Source organism: Gorilla gorilla, chromosome 11 (assembly GCF_029281585.2).
Source record: "Gorilla gorilla gorilla isolate KB3781 chromosome 11, NHGRI_mGorGor1-v2.1_pri, whole genome shotgun sequence".
In the NCBI taxonomy this organism is placed as follows: domain Eukaryota; kingdom Metazoa; phylum Chordata; class Mammalia; order Primates; family Hominidae; genus Gorilla; species Gorilla gorilla.
In genome coordinates, this window is record NC_073235.2 from 31664298 (window position 1) to 31683147 (window position 18850).

An 18850-nucleotide genomic window follows, 5' to 3' on the forward strand; every position below is an offset into this window, starting at 1 on the left:
TAGATTTTTTTAAATCAAATTATTAGTATTTTTACTTTTGAGTAGTTATTTATATATTTTGTGTATTAACCCCTTGGCTGATGCATAGTTTGCAAATACTTTCTTCCATTCTCTGGGTTGTTTCTTCGTTCTACTGATTTCTTCCTGTGCTTTGCAGAAGCTTTTAAGTTTTATGTAATTACATCTTTGCTTTTGTTGCTTGTGCTTTTGACAAGTTTAATGTAATTACATCTTTGCTTTCGTTGCTTGTGCTTTTGATGTCTATTTGAAAATTCCTTGTCCTAACCAGTTTCATGAAGGATTTATCCTATGTTTTCTTCTCTAGTAGTTTTATAGTTTCAGGTCCTACATTTAAATCTTTATTTTGAGTAGATTTTTGTGTATGGTAAGATAACGGCCTAGATGTATTCCTGTACATGTGGGTGTTGAGTTATCCTAGCAGTTTATTGAAGAGATTGTCCTTCCCGAATGTGTGTTCTTGGTGCCTTTGTTAAAAATGAGCACACCATAAATGCGTGAATTTATTTCTGATTTCTCTATTCTGTTTCACTTGTCTATGTCTGTCATTCGTTCGTTTCTCTGTTTCTCCCCCGCCCCTTTTTTTGATAGTATTATGCTGTTTTGGTATTACCATGCTTACTACAGATTTGTAGTATGTTTTGAAGTCAGGTGTGATGCCTCCAGCTTTTCTTTTTATTCCAGATTCTTTTGTCTATCTGAGGTATTTTGCGTTTCCATGTGAATTTTAGGATTTTTTTTTTCTATTTCTATGAAGAATGTCTTTTGTAATTTAACATGGATTGCATTGACTTTGTGGATCACATTGGGTGATATAGATATTTTAACAATATTCTTCTAGTGCATGGACATGGGATATCTTTCCATTTACTTGTGTCTGCTTTAATAGCTTTCATCTGTGTTTTATAGTTTTCATTGTGGGATCTTTTGTCTTTTTGGTTAAGTTTATCCCTAGATATAATTTTTTTGGCAATGAGATAGCTTTCTTGATTTCTTTCTTAGGTATTTCACTATTGGTGCATGGGTGTGCTACTCATTTTTATATGTTGATATTGTATCTTGCAACTTGACTAAATTATTTCTAGTAGGTGATTTTGTGGAATCTTTAGGGTTCTCTCTTTCTCTGTGTATATATATGATCATGTCACCTGCAAACAAACAGTTTGACTTCCTTTTTTCCAATTTGGATGCCTTTTATTGCATTCTCTTGTCTAATTGCCCCACTTAGGACTTCCAGTACTATGATGAATAAAAGTGGCGTAAAAGTAGCCACACTTGTTCCAGGCCTTAGAGGAAGAGTTTAAACATTTCCCCATTGATTATGATGTTAGCTGTGGGTTTGTCATATATGGCCTTTATTGCGCTGAGATATGTTCCTTCTGTACTCATGTTGTCCAGTTTTTCTCATGAAGGAATGTTGATTTTTATTTTTTTCAGCATCTACTGAAATGATTATATGGTTTTTGTTCTTGATTCGCTGAATGTGATGTTGCACATTTATTTGTGTTTTATTGAATCATCCTCATATTCCTGGGATGAATCCCACTTGATCATGGCAGATCATCTTTTTATTGTGTTGTCAAGTGCAATTTTCAAGTATTTTACTGAAAATTTTTTTGCATCTGTGTTCATCAGGGATATTTAAAATACCTGTAGTTTTCTTTTTGTGTTGTTTCCTGGTCTGGTTTTTGTACCAGGGTCATGCTGTCCTCATAGAACAAGTTTCGAAGACTTCCTTTCTCTTCATTTTTTGGGGAATATTTTGAGTAAAATTGGTATTAGCTCTTTTAAAAACGTTTGGTAGAATTCAGCAATAAAGCCATGATTCTTGTGTTTTTGTTTGACCGAAGACTTTTTATTACTGCTTTAATTACATTACTCATTATGGATCTTGTTCCGGTTTTTTGTTTATCATTCTATTTTGGGAATTTGTTATGTGTCCAGAAATTTATCACTTCTCCTAGATTTTCCAACTTGTTTTTATATAGGTGTTTTTAGTAATCTCTTACAATCCTTCATATTTCTGTGTTATCCATTGTAATGTCTCGTTTTTCATCTATGATTTTGTTTTGTTTTTCTTTTCCTTAGTCTAGTTAAAGCTTGTCAGTTTTGATTTTTTTCTAAAAAATCCAGCTCTTTGTTCCATTGACTTTTTGTATTTTTTGTTTCTATTTTTAAAATTTCTTCTCTAATCTTTATGATATTTTTTGTGCTAATTTTAGCATTTTATTTTTCTCGTTTTTTCTCATTACTTCAGGTGTACTTTCAGGTTGGCTATTTGAGATCTTTCTATTTTCTCTGATGTAGGCATTTATAGCTATGCCCTTTTCCTCTTACAACTGCTTTTGCTGCATCCCACAGGATTTGTTATGTTGTGTTTCTTTTTTCAATAAATTTTTAATTTTCTTTTTATTTTTTCATTTATTTATTGGTTGTTCATGAGCATGTATTTTAATTTCCATATATTTGTACTGTTTTTCCTCCTGTTACTGATTTCTAGTACTATTCCACTGTGGTCAGAAAAGATACTTGATATGATTTCAGTTTTGTTTTGTTTTGTTTTTTTTGAGACGGAGTCTCGCTCTGTCGCCTAGGCTGGAGTGCAGTGGCGCGATCTTGGCTCACGCAAGCTCCACCTCCTGGGTTCATGGCATTCTACTGCCTCAGCCCCCCCAGCAGCTAGGACTACAGGCGCACGCCGCCACGCCCAGCTAATTTTTGTATTTTTAGTAGAGACGGGTTTTCACTGTGTTAGCCAGGATGATCTCTGTCTCCTGACCTTGTGATCCGCCCCCCTCGGCCTCCCAAAGTCCTGGGATTACAGGCATGAGCCACCGCGCCCGGCCATGATTTCAGTTTTTAAAAATGTGTTGTGACTTGTTTTTTGGCCTAATGCATAGTCTGTTGTGGATAATAATCCATATTCTACTCAGTGGAATGTGCATTATGCAGTTGCGGAATGGAAAGCTGTGCAAATGTTAGGTCTATTCGGTATAGAGTACAGTTTAACTGATGATGTTTTGTTGTCTGGATGATCTGTCCATTGACGATAGTGGGGTGTTGATTATAGCGAAGCATTGAGGTATTCTGTTATTGTATTGCAGTCTATCCTTTAAGGTCTGTTAATATTTGCTTCTGTGTTTAGTTGTTTGAGTGCTGGTTGCATGTACACTTATAATTGTTATGCTGCTGTTTACTTTTTCTCATTATATAATTATCTTCATTTTTTTCTTTCTTTGACTGAAAGTCTATATAATCTAAGTAGAGCTACTCCTGCTTTCTTTGTTTCCACTGGTATGGGATATTATTTATCATGTCTTCACTTTCAGTCTGTGTATGTTTATAGGTGAACTGAGTTTCTTGTAGGCAGTATATAATTGGGTCTTGTCTTTTAATTCATTCAGCCACTCTGTCTTAATTGGAGAATTTAATTCATTTATATTCAAGGTTATTATTAACAGGTAAAAACATACTACTGCCATTTTTTACTTGTTTTCTGGTTGTTTTGCTATTCTCTCTTTTTTCTTTTGTTCTTTCTCTCTTCCTTCCTCTTTCTCTTCTCTCTGATCTCTCTTTCTTTTCTTTCCTCCTTCCCTTCCTTCTTGTCTTTATTTGTAGTGAGATAATTTTTTCTGGTAGTGTGTTTCAATTGCTAGCTTTTCATTTTTAGGGTGTCTATTATTGATTTTTGTTTTCTGGTTACCATGAGGCTAAACAACATAATTATAACAAGTTATTTTAAACTGAAGAAAACTTAACTTTGATTTGTCCCAGCTACTCCGGAGACTCAGGTGGGAGGATTGCTTGACCCTGGGAGGCTGAGGTTACAGTGAGTTGAGATCGCGCCACTGCGAGTATAAATAAATAAATAAACAAACAATAGCTTATAATGAATTCTGATTGTAAATTTTGAGATGATGATTGATAAGGTATAAAGAAGGAAGTGAAAATCATTCATAATCTCATTACTCAACTACTCCTAATGTTTTGGTACATATGCTTCCTAATTCATAACTCTCTCTCTCTCTCTCTCTGTCTCTCTCTCTCTCTCTCACACACACACTCACACACACGTACACATAAAATAGATACATTTTATACACAGATACAATTTTATTGTAACATTTTAAGAAAAACAGCTTTGTAATTTTTTATTTAAAAATATTGGCCTGGTGCGGTGGCTCATGCCTGTAATCCTAGCACGATGGGAGGCTGAGGCGGGCAGATCACGAGGTCAGGAGATCGAGACCATCCTGGCTAACATGGTGAAACCCCGTCTCTACTAAAAATACAAAAAAAAAAAATGAGCCAGGCGTGGTGGCGGGCGCCTGTAGTCCCAGCTACTTGGGAGGCTGAGGTAGGAGAATGGCGTGAACCTGGGAGGTGGAGCTTGCAGTGAGCTGAGATGGCACCACTGGACTCCAGCCTGGGCGACAGAGTGAGACTTCGTCTCAAAAAAAAAAAAAAAAAAAAAACTCAAGAATGACATGGCAGTGGTGAGTGGGATCCTGGGCATCCCTGGGGGAATTGGGGCTCCCCCAAGAGCTCCTGGGAGCACCGCTGGGAGGGGCCTTCAAGGTTAGGGTGGCTGGGTAGGGGCTGGGCCTGACCTGAGACCCTGCCCACCAGGCCTCTTCCAGGCCAGGTTTGCTGTGCTGGGTGGGAACATGGGAGAAGTCACTCTCTGTCCGCGGCCCCCATCGGTGCCTCTGCCACCTGGCCCAGAGGGGGCAGGGACTCTGGGGAGGACAAAGCTGTGGGGGTAGGGAATATACCCAGGATCGGCCAACATTGTCTGCACAAGGGTGGAGGCTGAGAGAGAGGCCTCGGGAATCTGGCTGTGAGTGAGGACGGGCCTGGGGTGGGAAAGCCCCCTACATGGGGAACCCTCAGGTTCCGGGCTGCTGACCATGCCCATCCTGCTCCAGCCCACTGCCCCACTGCCCCCGGTGCCACTGACCAAACAGCAGTACCTATGCCAGCTGCTCCTGGATGCCATCCTGGCCAACATCCACTCACCCTCTTCAACCATTCCCTGTACCGCATATTCATGCCAACCGTGATTGCCATCCACAGCCCACCAATCACATACATCCAACTGGGCTGGGCTTCGCGGAGGGTGGCTGCCTGGCCCTGGGCCATGTGTGCCCAGTGTGGTCACCATGGTGCCTCCCCAAGGCCCCAGTGGTATGCACCCGGAAGCACAGGCTTGAGGACAATGAGCAGCAGAGCATCCCCAGCATGCTCCAGGGCTTGGTGGCCAGGCTGGAGCCCAAGTGCATGATAAACCTGGACCCTTCTCACTGCAGCAACAATGGCACCGTCCGCCTGATCTGCAAGCTGGGCGAGTGTCCAGGAGGGCCAGGCTGGCGCAGGAGAGCAACCCCCAACTGCAGCCCCAGGCCTCTGCTGTCCAAGCTGGAGGGCACAGTGCCCAGACCCCATCCTGTGTTCACGTGCCAGCAGGTTGTCTGCTCTGTCTTCATATACACTGGGCCCAGGACAGACTGGCCATTGCCTCTGCCCCCACCCCCGGAGCCCACGCACCCTCACCTCCCCAACACAGATGCGTCTCTGCTTGCCTGGGGCCCTAGGGAGGTGGCAGGCAGGACCTCTGGGCACCCATCGATGCAGGTCACTCTGGCTTCAGGTTTGGAAATCCGAGAGTCAGAGAGACATCCAGGCTTTGCTGCAAGCCTCACCAGAACCTCCCGGGGTGTGAAGAGTCCTGTTTGGGAGCAGGGCTGTGAGGCGGGGCAGGCCAGGGCTTGTCCAGGTCACAGGTACAGCCTTGTGTGTTGCAAATGACAAGGACCTCCCAAGTGTGCCACCACGTGCCCACCCGCTACCCTACCCAGAGTCCACTGTGGATGGACCGGCAGTGGCTATACAGTGGGCAGACCCAGAGGAGCTGTCTGGGGGCCCAGGGCAGGCAGGGGTCATTCTGGAAAACCAGGCTTCCAGTGCTGCAGGGACAGCCTCTGTGCACTCCAGCCCCTCCCAGCTCAGGCCCCTCCCTCCCCTCTTCTGACTCCCCCTGCGTGGGCAGCAGTGGGTTTTCCAGTGGTCACCTGAGAGATAGGGGTCTCTGCTCTTCTTCTGTGTCCCTTTGCCCCTTCATCTTGTGTCAGGTCAGTTGTCCAGGGTGGCTGTGTTCAGTGGCTGAGGGGTGAGAAAGCCTACGGCTCAAGGACAGACCCTGCTTTTCCCAGAGGCCACCAGGGAGCTCAGCGGGGCTGACAGGTCCTACCAGTAGCTTGGGCACACAAGGCCCCATCTGGGCAATGTGGCTCCAGAGAGTCATGTTGACAGGGGTCAGTGTCCCTGAGCCCAGAGCTGGCACACAGCAGAGCCAGGGCTCGGTCCCCAAGGTTGTCAGAGGCAAAGCCCTGGGCTCCAAATCCCATTCAGATTCAGTTCTTCACTGACGAGGCTCTGGGAGGAGAGGCCGATGGCCAGGCAGGCAGCGTGCAGGGCTCCTCCTGGTGCTTCAGCCAGTCCTGGGGCTGCCACTTCCCAGAGCACTGCCGGGTGTGCAGGCCATGGGTGCAGCACCAGCTGCCTCAGGCTCATGCCCACTGTTCTGTTGCAGGCACCAACCCCTTCCTCAGGTCGGTGCACCGCTGTGTGACTTCCAGGCAGCCACAGCCCGGACAAGCACTCAGTTACCACCTTGCTCAACACCTGTGCCCGGAGCATCCACAAGGCCTGCCTCTCAGCTGCATAGCCAGGACTGCAGGGATGGCCCGCAGCCTCATCGGGGCCAAGGACGCATGCCTCTTGTCAGACACTTCTAGGTGTTGGCGTCCATGGAGAGCCTGGAGTTAGGTTAGCTTTCCTTCTTTTCTCTCCTGCCTTGGGGATCTGCCAAATGAAATCCCACACTTGTACAGACTGAGACGGGTGCGGTGGAGCAGGCTGCTCGCTGTGGCCTGTCCAGGGTCCGGGTCCATCTCAGCAGCATGAGGGTGCGCTCAGGGTGTTGTTAGGGCATCTTGTGTGTGCTCAACACGCTCCTGCCCCTTTCTATAGGAGAACACAGAGGACATAGGAAACCCTTCAAACACACATCGGATTCTCTGCTCACAGTTTTGGGTTCAGGCTGTGCTGCTTTGGGCAGGTGGGGCACCCCCCAGGGAAGCCCCTAAGTCCAGGGCACAGGCTGCCTATCGGAGGGAGGGCTGGCCCATGGCTGCTGCCAGCTCCCCACCACCAGCTGGGCCTCAGCCCTCACGGCATTCCTGCTGAGCACTGTGGGGCCCCCAGGGAGCAGGGGCACGGGGGATCCTGCTGCCGGCACCCCTGTGTCACTCATGTGAGGGCCATGTCCCCATTGTGAAGGATGAAGAGCGAGGCCCTCTGGACCCGCGTCCTCAGAACACTATGCGCTGCCACCCAGAGAGAGCGGGCCTGGCGGTGGGTGGGGCCATGCAGTGAGCGCCTCCCTATGTTGCCCGCTACCCTGGGCACTGGCCAGCAGCCCTTTGGTGACAAGAGTCCCCCCTTTTAATGCGTACCACCCCATCATCTGTGATTGTTATAATCTTGTTATTCCTGTGTTTGTCAGGACTCGTCACTGTGTCCCCCGCTCCATGAAACTGGGCCTGCTGTCCTGTTAGGATGCTGTAAGCCCCCGGGCCTGGGCTGTCCTTTCGGACACACTGTCCCATTCCTTGGCCTGGTTCATCCCCAGCTTCCTGGCAAAGTTCTGCTCCCTGAAGCAGGAAGAGGCTGAGATTAATGCCAACGAAGTGGGGCCATGGGCCTGGGAAGACTGTGTGGCTGGCTGAGGGTAGGCACTAAGCTGGCCACCCCACCCCCGACATGGACATGGCTGTGCTGTGGCGGAAGGGGTGGTGCGGGCATGTCCACGGCACTCGAGACAGCCCTCCAAGGAGGAGGGCGAGCCTGGCTGGACCCCCTGTCTGCGGTGCTGTGTCAGGGCAGGAGAGGACAGCCTGTTGCCCCCAGGAGTGTGCAGTGTGGGCAAGAGACAGAGTGATCATGTGTTTGGAACGCAGCCCAGCCAGGGGACCAGAAAAGCCCTCCCGCTTCCAGGGAGGATGTGCATGGCTCTGCCAATGCCTGTCTCCCAGGGCCGCTGGCAGGTCCCAGGATGAGCAAGACTGGGCTGCCCAGGCAGGTCCCTGCAGACAGCGGGGCCTGGGCTAGAGGCCAAGGGCTGGGACTGGGAAGGGACGCGACGCCTGATAGCCAGTGAGGAACCAGGCACACAACTTGGAAATAAACAAGCTTTATTTTCAGTTTCAACAGGTAAGGCGATACCTACTTCATCGTGTGCTTTTATGTAAATGCCAAATAGCAAAATAACAGCTAGAAAATAAACAGTTTGTCAGTTTGAAGATCAAGTACTTTATCTATCTTGAGTGTTATCTATCTTGGAATTTAGCCAGGCCTAAAAGTAGCGGAAGTATCAGGAAATGCTATAGAGAGCCAGTCTCCAGCTGCAGGTTGGTGGGCCTGGCACTGACCAGATGCGGGTGGCTCAAAGCACCAAGCGATGCAGGCGCCGTTTCTGCATTGCCTGCAGCCTCTTCTGCCTCTCGGCAAAGTTGTTCTTCGGGGTCTGCTTCAGTGCGGGCAGGATGGCACGCTCCGCCACAGGTGGGCTCAGAAGCAGGCTGGGGGCGGGTAGAGGGACTGTCACCGTGAGCATCCCCGGGAGTGGAGTGTGTGGGGAGTGCAGCCTGCATGGCCCTCACAGGGGCACAGAGAGGCCTCAGCGAGCTCTGCTTCTGCGCTGCCACCCTCCCTTCCCCACTCCCTCCCTGGGGCCCAGGCTGCAGGGCTGCCCCACTGTCCCCATGCCTGTGGGACTTACCATTTCTTGGAGAGGCTCTTGGTGGAGACCTTGGGGAAATGCGTGGCTTCTTGGTCCCTGGGTGAAGGAAGAGTCAGCAGTGAGCTGTGGATAGGCCCCCAGGGATGGGGCAGGGGTGCACCAGGCACTCACCTGGGAAAGCTAGCTTCCTCCGGGGCCGCCTGGGGCCTCTGGCTCCCTTCCAGGAGGGACTTGAGGTGCTGCAGCTGAAAGGCAGGGGCAGGGGCGTGGTGGGGCCTGTGGCGGCACCAGACTGCCCAGGGCCACCCCCACCACCCAGGGCCTCACCTCTTGGGTCTGCAGGAGGTTGGTATTCCACAGCTCGCGGATGAGCACTTCGCACTGCCTAAGTGTGGTGGGCTTTCGCAGGGGAAGGGGCAGGATCATTGGGGGATGTGCCCCGACCCCCATCTGCCTGCCCTGGTGCTGGCTGTTCCCCATACAGGCAGCTCCTGCGTTAGAGGCCTCTGCTTTCTCTTTTCTGAAACAGTCATTGCAGCAGCCAGAGGTGACCTGCCCAGGTGCGTCTAACCACCCACCTAGCATGCCTCCCCAGGCAGCGCCCAGGCCAATGTGGGGAAGAGGGCCTGGTTCCCCTCTCCCACTGAGCAGGGTGCTCTGGGCACCAGGTGGGGGTCTCTGGGACTGCGGCCTGTCCCTTTCTCCCCTCTGAAGTTGCCCTAAGGGTCAGATGGGCTTCAGTGGGTGACCAGCTAGCTGCCAGGCTGCTCTTGGTCGTGACCCCACACCCAGTGGGGCATCTTGCTCCAGGCCTGGTCTCGGGATGTGCAGATGCAGGAGCCTGTCCTGCTGGTTGCGCTGCTGAAAGTGTGCACTCTGTAGCATCTCAGGGCAGTCCCACAAACTCAGGGATCACCAGAACCTGTTCCTACTCTGACCTGCTGGCCTAGTGCCCTCCAAAGGCAGGCTGTGGCCAGGGGCAGCAAGCCTTCTCTTGGTAAGAATATTACTTTACTTTTCTCTGAGGAAGTGGTTTAGGGGCTGCTACTGGCCCCCTTCGTGGGCTCAGGTCAGCACAGGTACTCTGCAGGACCCCCAGGGGAAGGGAGGAAGACAGCGCCCACCGATGGGTAGAGTGTGGCCATCATCTGCTATCATGAGCCCTGGAGACAGGCCCCTGGAGCTAGGGGCAGAGCAGTTGGCTGACTGCAGGGCGTGAGCCTAGTAAATGTAGTCATGGGGCCCTTAGAGTGCAGGCAAGACTTACCTGGCCTGCCCTTGCACCCCAGGAACACCCAAGCCTTACCTGGCCTGCCCTTGTACCCCAGGAACCTTGTCCAGCTTGCTGTTGTGAAGTAGGGGCTCCTCTTCCAGGTCCGCCTTCTGGGGGACGTCAGCTTTTGAATCTTGCTTGTTGAAGGAGCCGGGCTGGGGCCTGGCCTTGCCTTGAGAGTTGGCTGCAAGTCAGACCCTACAAGGCCGGTCACTGCAGGCACCAACAGTCACTGCCCAAGTTTTCCAGGAACAGCTGTGTGTACCCAAGAAGCCCCTGTCCCTGCCTCAGTTTCCTCCTCTGTAAAGGGAAGCCTGCCTTGGAGCGTTCTGGGGGGAATCAATGTGGTTCTGAGGGTGAAGCCCATGGGTGGTGCCTGTGAACACTCTAGAACAATCAACATAGTGGAAGCTGGCCCCATCTTGGGTAAAATGAAACTGCATGAGAGGCTTGGGACCCAGCCTGCATGGGTTTCCTCGGCAAGGACAAGGCCCGTCTAGCACCTGGGCCCATCACAGGAATGGTGGGGGTTAGGGCTGGGCTGAGGAAAATGCCCGGCCTCACAGAGTGGGGAAAAGAGGCTCTCTGCTCCCAGTTCACTCTGCAGAAGGTGCCATGAGCCCAGGGCTCCGTGGGCAGTGCCATCCCTCCTGTGTCCTGCCTGCTTGTGGCGGGGACACGGCCAAGCAGGGCTGCTGCTGGGCAGCCAGGGTACATCCTCCCTAGAAGGCCACCTGAGGAGGCCCCTCCTGCCTGCTTGCTGCCCCGCCCTGGGGTGCCTGCTGTGAGGCCTTACTGCCCTGTGACTGGTCCCTGGTCCTGCCCACCCCCCCTTAATCCCCTCCCGGTGGCTTCAGCTTGCAGGGCTCTTTTCAGCTGCACCTTCATCCCCAAATCCTGGAGCTTGGCCCAGCAGAGGGCGCCTGGTCAGCACCCCTGTGAGCACATGGACGCCAGCCTGCTCACCTGAATTAGAGATGGACTTGACAGACTGGAAGCTTGACGTGGAGAGGCTGTCTGCAGGAGAGCGCACAGTGTCGGCGCTACCGCCCGCAAGGCGCCCACGCTTGCCTCCTGGCCTGTGTGTCCGTGAGGAGCCCTCCTTCAGCCTGGCAGGGCTGGGTCCTCCCGGCTCTACCCACACTCCGTTGATGCAGACCCAGCGAGCGCCCAAGGGAGCAGAGGCCCTGGAAGGGTGGTTTCCTGAGGGGCCATCTGGAAAGCAGGAGGGCTTGGGACACATGGAACAGCAGGTCCCGAGGGAGAGCATGGCCTCTTCCCGTGTCCTGTCAGCATCCCCAGCACTGCAGGGCTGGGGCTGCCGACTTGGGCCACACTTTGCCCAGAACAGCTCACTGGAGTTGCCACAGCGGCTAGGGAAGGGCCCTCCCTCAACCCCATTCTCCATGTCTCCCTGGGAAGGGAGAGCCCTAGGCACTGCCCCAGCTGCGATGTTCCCAGGCTGGCTCCATCCACCAGTCAGATGTCCTCCTGATGTCAGCCCCAGCCCCAAAGATAACGGGAAGTGAGCTCGAGACCACAACCCAGGATCCTGGGCTGGGTGTGGGCCGCTGTCAGGATGGGGAAGTGCCTTGGACAAGTGGCAAGGAAACAGGACTCTGCTTCCTCCCTTTGTCCCCATGGTTGCTGCCCAGATGGCAGGAAGGGATCCCTGGATGGAGTGTGTCCAGAGCCCCTGGGCCCCCAGCATGTCAGGACTCAGAGCCATAGGGCTGGAAATCCTGGGCCTGGCCACAGCAGCAATCTGAGGCAAAGATCTAGCAGGGCAGGGGCTGTCCCAGGGGTTCCTTCCCATTTCAGCTCTACTTGGAGGAGGGAGGTCTGGGGAGCACCCTGTGCCCACCTCCCCACTGCAATGACCTCAGGCCCTGGGCTTCCCGAGAGCAGCACGTGCTGTGCTTGGCTGCATAACATCGTCCAGCCACGGCTAGAGGTAGCGGCATCTGTCCAGGTCCCCCAGAACCTGTACCCACTGGGTTGGCATACAGGGGCCAGTGCAGCCAGGTGGGCAAGGACAGTCTGGAGGGGCTCCCCTGAGTGGCAAGAGCATCCCATCAGTCACTGAAGGGCCCAGTTCTCACCTTTCTTCTGTGATGTCTGATTCATTATGAGCTTGTAATGGAGATCTGAAAGCAAGCACACGCTCTCCTCAGCACTTGTGAAACCACAGCCATTCTGAGAGAAGAAGCCTGGCCTGTCCTCTCCTGGCTGCTGAGCCCGAAAGTCCTGCCCCCCGACTGGCTGATTGGGCCCTGCCCCATGGATCCCGCTCTCCACCACGCCTTCGTCGTGGGTGTCAGGCCAGGAATGGCCCTGCCTGTTCCCTAGGCAGAGCCCACCCGGCATATCGGCCTCATCCATCTGAGATGACTGGAGGGCATCCACACTGCCCAGGCAGGGCCTGGGCTTTAGGGGTACAGAGGTGAACTCCGGAACCCCTGGCTATGGCGGTGTCATGATCCCGTGGGGATCAGGGACTGCGGGGGAGGCTCAAGAAGACATGAGGAACTGGGCGTCCTGAGGCTCAAGAAGACATGGGGAAGGGGGGTCCTGACAAAACAGACGCCTGGTGATGGGATACTCGGCACTCAGGTAAGGCAGCACCAGGGAACGGGGCGGGAGAAGAGGCCGCGGGCACTGGTGCCCTTGCTGGAGCCCTCCTAAAGCAAGAGCGAGGAGCGGAGCCACATCCCACATCCTGGCGGGCCCTCCTTCTGCTCGGGGCAGGAGGGGTGGGGGAGGAGGGAGGGAGAAAGGGGGGCGTGGGGGTGAGGAGCAGCTAAGGGTGCAGTTGGGAAGGCCCCGCCGGAGGACAGCATGGGCACAGGCGAAGCGGGGACGGGGTGGGGGGCGGGGGAATGCCTGCTCCTGATCCGATGTGTTTAGCTGGAAGAAATTCATTGAGCTGCGCACTCGCACTTGGGCACGTTTACCTGTATAAAATTTTTGTTTTTGTTTTTTTGAGACGGAGTCTCGCTCTGTCACCGAGGCTGGAGTGCAGTGGCAAGATCTCGGCTCACTGCAAGCTCCGCCTCCCGGGTTCACGCCATTCTCATGCTTCAGCCTCCCGAGTAGCTGGGACTACAGACGCCCACCACCACGCCTAGCTAATTGTTTTGTATTTTTCGTAGAGACGAGATTTCACCGTGTTAGCCAGGATGGTCTCGATCTCCTGACCTCGTGATCCGCCCGTCTCGGCCTCCCAAAGTGTTGGAATTACAGGCGTGAGCCGCCGCGCCCGGGCCCCTCTGTAAAGTTTTTAACAGAGGTGTGTCTGACCCTGCCTGGAGAGGAGAGGACTGGCCGAGTCAGCATCTGAAATGCTGCTGCCCTACGAGACAGGCAGACAGGGTCGGCAGTGCCCGGGGGCCACGCAGGTCTCCCTCTGGGAGGAGGGGACAGCTCAGCGTGGCAGGGCGGGCTTACTGTCCTGTGTTCCCCCTGAGCCCAGGCGTGTGCTGGAGTTGATGGCTGTGTTTCTGTGCTGCGGGAGCGGCAGTGTTGAGTGTGCCTGGGGAGGCAGGGCCGGCCTAGGGCCCCGCGCCGGCTCACCCTTGTTCTCCCGCTTCAGGTGCTCGATCTCCTCATGGAGCTTGGCCAGCATCTCCGAGTGCTGCTGCTGCAGGAACTGCAGGCTCTTCTCCAGGTCCAGGTTCCGTTTCTGCGGGTCGCTCTGCCTGAGCTGCGGGCTCAAGGACTGGACGCCCACAGAGGGGCGCCGGCGCCGAGAGCCCGGGGTCGGCGAGCTGGGGGGCCGCGTCCCAGCCGCCACCCCCGCACCGCTCATATCGCCATCGCCAGGTACCCTCCCGCTGCCACTGCACCCCGGCTCAGTGGCCAGGCCGCCCTAGCCTGGCGCCCCGTCACCATGGAAACCGGGCGACGGAGGGCGCGAGGCGGTTGGCGGGGGCGGGGCCTGTCGCTGGCTCTTCCTGGGTGAGTAGTGATTTACAAGGCATCCGGGGCTGGGCGCCGGGGCTCGCGCCTGTAATCCCCGAACTTTGGGAGGCCGAGGCGGACGGATCATTTGAGGTCAGGAGTTCGTGACCAGCCTGACCAACATGGCGAAACCCCGACTCTACTAAAAATACAAAATTTAGCCGGGTGTAGTGGCGGGAGCCAGTAATCCCAGCTACTCTGGAGGCTGAGGCAGGAGAATAGCTTGAACCGGGAGGCAGAGGTTGCAGTGAGCCGAGATCGCACCGCTGCACTCCAATCTGGACGACAGAGACTCTGTCTAAAATAATAATAATATAATAATAATAATAATAATAATAATAATAAAAGGCATCCAGGCATCCTTTCCAGTGTGAATGGAAAGTGAGACCCCGTCTCTAAAAAATTAAAAGAAAAAAAACCCGGGCATGGTGTCTTGCGCCTGTAGTCCCAACTGCTCGGGAGGCTGAGGCGGGAGGATTGCTGGAACCCCGGAGGTCGAGGCTGCAGTGAGCTATGATGGCACCACTGAACTCCAGCCTAAGTGACAGAGTGAGATGCCTAAAAATAAGAGGCTGGGCGCGGTGGCTCACACCTGTAACCCCAGCTACTCCGAAGGCTGAGGCAGGAGAATCACTTGAACCCAGGAGGTGGAGGTTGCAGTGAGCCAAGATCGCGCCATTGCACTCCAGCCTGGGCGACAGGGTGAGACTCTGTCTCAAAAAATAAATAAATAAATAAATAAATTTAAAAATAATAAAAATAAAAAGAAGTCTTATTTTTTTTACAAGGCCTGCCCTCAAAAAAAAAAAAATCACAGCCAGGCCAATCATAATTTTGCCAGATACCAGCAAACCTGGCGGAAGGGAACATAGCCAACCCCAGCCTGCTCTGGCTCTCCTTCCCCACATCTTACTGCCACATCAGCGGGGCTCCTGTATAATAACAGGGGATACGAGTGAAAGAACTGCTCATCTCAGAGCTTATTCGAGAAATCTCTAGGAAACCGTAAAGACAACAGGGAGACAAAAACTAAGACACTAGAGGAGGTTTAAGCCTCTGACACCTCCAGTTAACAAACAGCACACATGGCGCAACCCCTAACCAGACCAACATAAAACTTCACACAGAAAGTCCATTTACTGGTTGAGCACGACCAGCCCTCAACAAAAACTTGCAAGGCATAATAAAAAACAACACAGTTTGAAGACACAGCAAACATCAGAGCCAGACTTAAATATGGCAGAGATGTTGGAATTATCAGAACAAGAAATGGAATATGACTATGATTAATATGCTAAGGGCTCTAATGGAAAAAGTAGACAACATGAGATTACAGACTGATAATGGGAACAGAGAAGTAGACATTCTAAGAAATAATCTAAAGAAAATGTGAAGGCCAGGCAGGGTGGCTTATGTCTGTAATCCCAGCACTTTGGGAGGCCAAGTTGGGCAGATCATTTGAGGTCAGGAGCTCAAGACCAGCCTGGCCAACATGGTGATATCCCATCTCTACTAAAAAATACAAAAATTAGCTAGCGTGGTGGCATGCACCTGTAATTCCAGCTACTTGGGAGGCTAAGGTGGGAGGATTGCTTGAATCCAGGAGGCGGAGGTTGCAGTGAGCCGAGATCATGCCACTGCCTTCAAGCCTGGGCAACAGAGTAAGACTCCATCTCAAAAAAAAAAAAAGAAAAAAAAGAAAAGAAAATGTGAGAAGTCGGCCAGGCACAGTGGCTTACACCTCTAATCCCAACACTTTGGGAGGCTGAGGTGGGCGAATCACTTGAGGTCAGGAGTTCAAGACCAGCCTGGGCAACATGGTGAAAACCCATCTCTACTAAAAATACAAAAATTATTGGGAGGCCGAGGCGGGCGGATCACGAGGTCAGGAGATCGAGACCATCCTGGCTAACACGGTGAAACCCCCATCTCTACTAAAAATACAAAAAATTAGCCGGGCATGGTGGTGGGCGCCTGTGGTCCCAGCTACTCGGGAAGCTGAGGTAGGAGAATGGCGTGAACCCGAGAGGCGGAGCTTGCAGTGAGCCAAGATCGTACCACTGCACTTCAGCCTGGGCGACAGAACAAGACTCCATCTCAAAAAAAAAAAAAAAAAAAAAGGCAGGCATAGTGGTTTATATCTGTAACCCCAACTACTCAGGAGGCCGAGGCCAAAGAATTGCTTGAACTCAGGAGGTGGAGTTTCCAGCAAGCTGGGATCCTGCCACTGCACTCCATCCCAAGCAACAGAGTGAGATTCTGTCTCAAAAAACTAAAAGAAAATGTAAGAAGTCAAAAACACAACAGAAATGAAAAGTCAGGTGCATGGCTGATGCCTGTAATCCCAGCACTTTGAGAGGCCAAAGCAGGAGCATCTCTTGAGCCCAAGAGTTGGAGACCAGCCTGGGCAATATATCCAGACCCTGTCTCCACAAAGAACTAAAAAATTTGCCTGCATGGTGGTGCACACCTGCAGTCCCAGCTACTGAGAAGGCTGAGATGCAGCGAGCCATGATTGCACCACTGCACTCCAGCTTGGGCAACACAGAGAGACCTTGTTTCAAAAAAAGAAGGAAAATGATATAGGAAATTTGGATCTAAAAAAAGGGAAGTGCATTAGAGAAGGAATAAATTAAGATAAAATATAATCTTTATTATTATTTTTAACAGATGACAGTTTGCTCAAAAAAATTATGGCAACATGTATTCAGTAATTATGGTTTATGGACAGCTGCAATGAATGGCAGCAATATTACTGCTGGGAGGGAGGATATCCTGAGTGGAGAGAAATTCATCCAGGCAGGAGTGCAGTGGTGCGATTATAGCTCACTTGCAGCCTGGAACTCCTGGGCTCAAGCCATCCTCCTGCCTCAGCTTCCCTAGTAACTGGGATTACAGGCACACACCACGCCTGGCTAATTTTTTTTTTTTTTTTTTTTTTTTTTTGTCTTACTATGTTGCCCAGACTGGTCTCAAACTCCTGGGCTGAGGCTCTCTTCCTCCCTCAGCCTCCAGAAGTGTTGAAATTACAGGTATGAGCCACTGTGCCTGGTATGTGGTTGCTTTTGAATGTCCTAGTCCTAAACATCTGGTTCCCAAGAAGGAGAAAAGAAAAATGAAGGCAGGAGGAGGTGCTGATCCATAAAAACCTCCTGGAAGGTGTGTACCCAGGGAGGCAGTGAGGGTTGAGGAGGGACGTTGCAAACATAGCAGTGGAGATTGCAGCAGTGGCTGCCTGCCTCTTTGTCTGCATTTTCACAATCAACAGCAGCCATCATCAATCAGAGCACAGATCCCCAGTATTTGGAGGATGGGGCTCTTATTGCCCGCTCTGGTTCCTGCAAGCTATAGAGAAGCTACTCCAGAAATGCATGCATGGCTGCTTGCACCACCAATTTAAATGCCACTTTCTTCTGAAAACACCCTTACAGACCTGCCAGGAAATAATGTGTAACCAGATATGAGTGCATCCAGTGGCCCAGACAAGTTGACATATAGAATTAACCATCACAAGTCCACCCCTTGTCAACCTGGCACCCATACACATCTCCTTAAACCATACTTACTCTCCAAATAAACACAATAACCCAGTGTTATTGTGTTAGCAGTGGAAGGTTTCCGAGTTAATAGTGTTAGCAGTGGAAGGTGTCCGAGTTAATAGTGTTAGCAGTGGAAGGTGTCCGAGTTAATAGTGTTAGCAGTGGAAGGTGTCCAAGTCACTGGCAGTGAATCCGGATGGGTCTTCAGCAACCACAATTCTTGGCTCCTCAGAAGAAGGAATTCGACTGAGGGGCATAAGGCAGAAAAAGAGACCAAAGCAAGTTTCAGAGCAGGAGTGGAAGTGTATTTTAAAAGGCTTTAGAACAGGAAAGAAAGGAAAGTATGCTTGGAAGAGACCTAAGTGGACACATGAAAGTCAAGTGTGGTGTTTAACCTTGATCCTAGGACTTTCTAGACTAGCCCCTTTCCCATGATCCTTCCCTTAGGGTGGGCTGCCCACATTTACAGTACCCTCCTTACCCTTGGGAGTTCCTAAACACATGCAGTGTGTTTAGGAAACTGTATGCATGCCCATCTGAGGTTTTCGGGTGGGGTGCCCCCCGAAGGTCATACTCCACCACTTTGTCTCTTAATGCACATGCCTGGGAAGTTGATTCTCCCTGGAAACTGCATTCAATTAACACTTTAGTGAAATAGGTGTGGCCCATCAAGAAATGGCCTGTCCCTGGCGCCAGCTGCCAATTTATCACTTTTATTTTTTATTTATTTTTTGAGAGGGAGTCTCTGTCACCCAGGCTGGATGGAGTACAGTGGTGCGATCTCGGCTTACTGCAACCTCTACATCCCAGGTTCAAGCGATTTTCCTGCCTCAGCCTCCCAAGTAGCTGAGATTAGAGGCATACGCCACCACACTAGCTAATTTTTGTATTTTTAGTAGAGATGGGATTTCATCATGTTGGCCAGGCTGGTCTCGAACTCCTGACGTCAGGTGATCTTCCTGCCTCAGCCTCCTAAAGTGCTGGGATTACAGGCGTGAGCCACTGCGCCTGGCCAAAAGTAGGAATTCTTGACTGGGAAACAATTTGATATATTTCGGCAAAATTATGACTTGAGAAAATTATGCTAGGAATTCTGGCTTTGGGAGTCAAGGGAAGCTAGCTTAATTTTTACAGTGAAGGCTACATAAGAGGCCTCTCTCCAGCGTGGTGGCTCACACCTGTAACCCTAGCACTTCAGGATGCGGAGGCGGTCCCATCACTTAAGCCCAGGAGTTCAAGATCAGCCTGGTAACACAG

At 51.5% G+C, this 18850-nt stretch overlaps 1 protein-coding gene and 1 pseudogene across 8 annotated transcripts; both read right to left on the minus strand.

Annotated features, from left to right (window-relative positions):
• Positions 1–18850, minus strand: part of LOC109025815 (fatty acyl-CoA reductase 2-like) — a 306120-nt pseudogene that overhangs the window by 106854 nt on the left and 180416 nt on the right.
• On the minus strand, positions 8257–14034 carry LOC101131416 (coiled-coil domain-containing protein 74B). Of its 8 annotated transcripts, none has more exons than XM_055380723.2 (8): positions 13668–14034; positions 12197–12241; positions 11061–11111; positions 10128–10266; positions 9149–9220; positions 8993–9066; positions 8861–8917; positions 8257–8660 (listed from the first exon to the last, which is right to left on the minus strand). In XM_055380723.2, the coding sequence occupies exons 1-8, from the start codon at positions 13900–13902 to the stop codon at positions 8650–8652; spliced, it is 684 nt and encodes a 227-aa protein (XP_055236698.1). In that variant the 5' UTR covers positions 13903–14034; the 3' UTR covers positions 8257–8649. The 8 variants fall into 8 exon arrangements, 6 of the variants coding, with proteins under 6 accessions (XP_055236698.1, XP_030864407.1, XP_055236697.1 ...); XM_031008547.3 differs by having other exon boundaries at positions 9149–9341; XM_055380722.2 differs by having other exon boundaries at positions 11061–11309.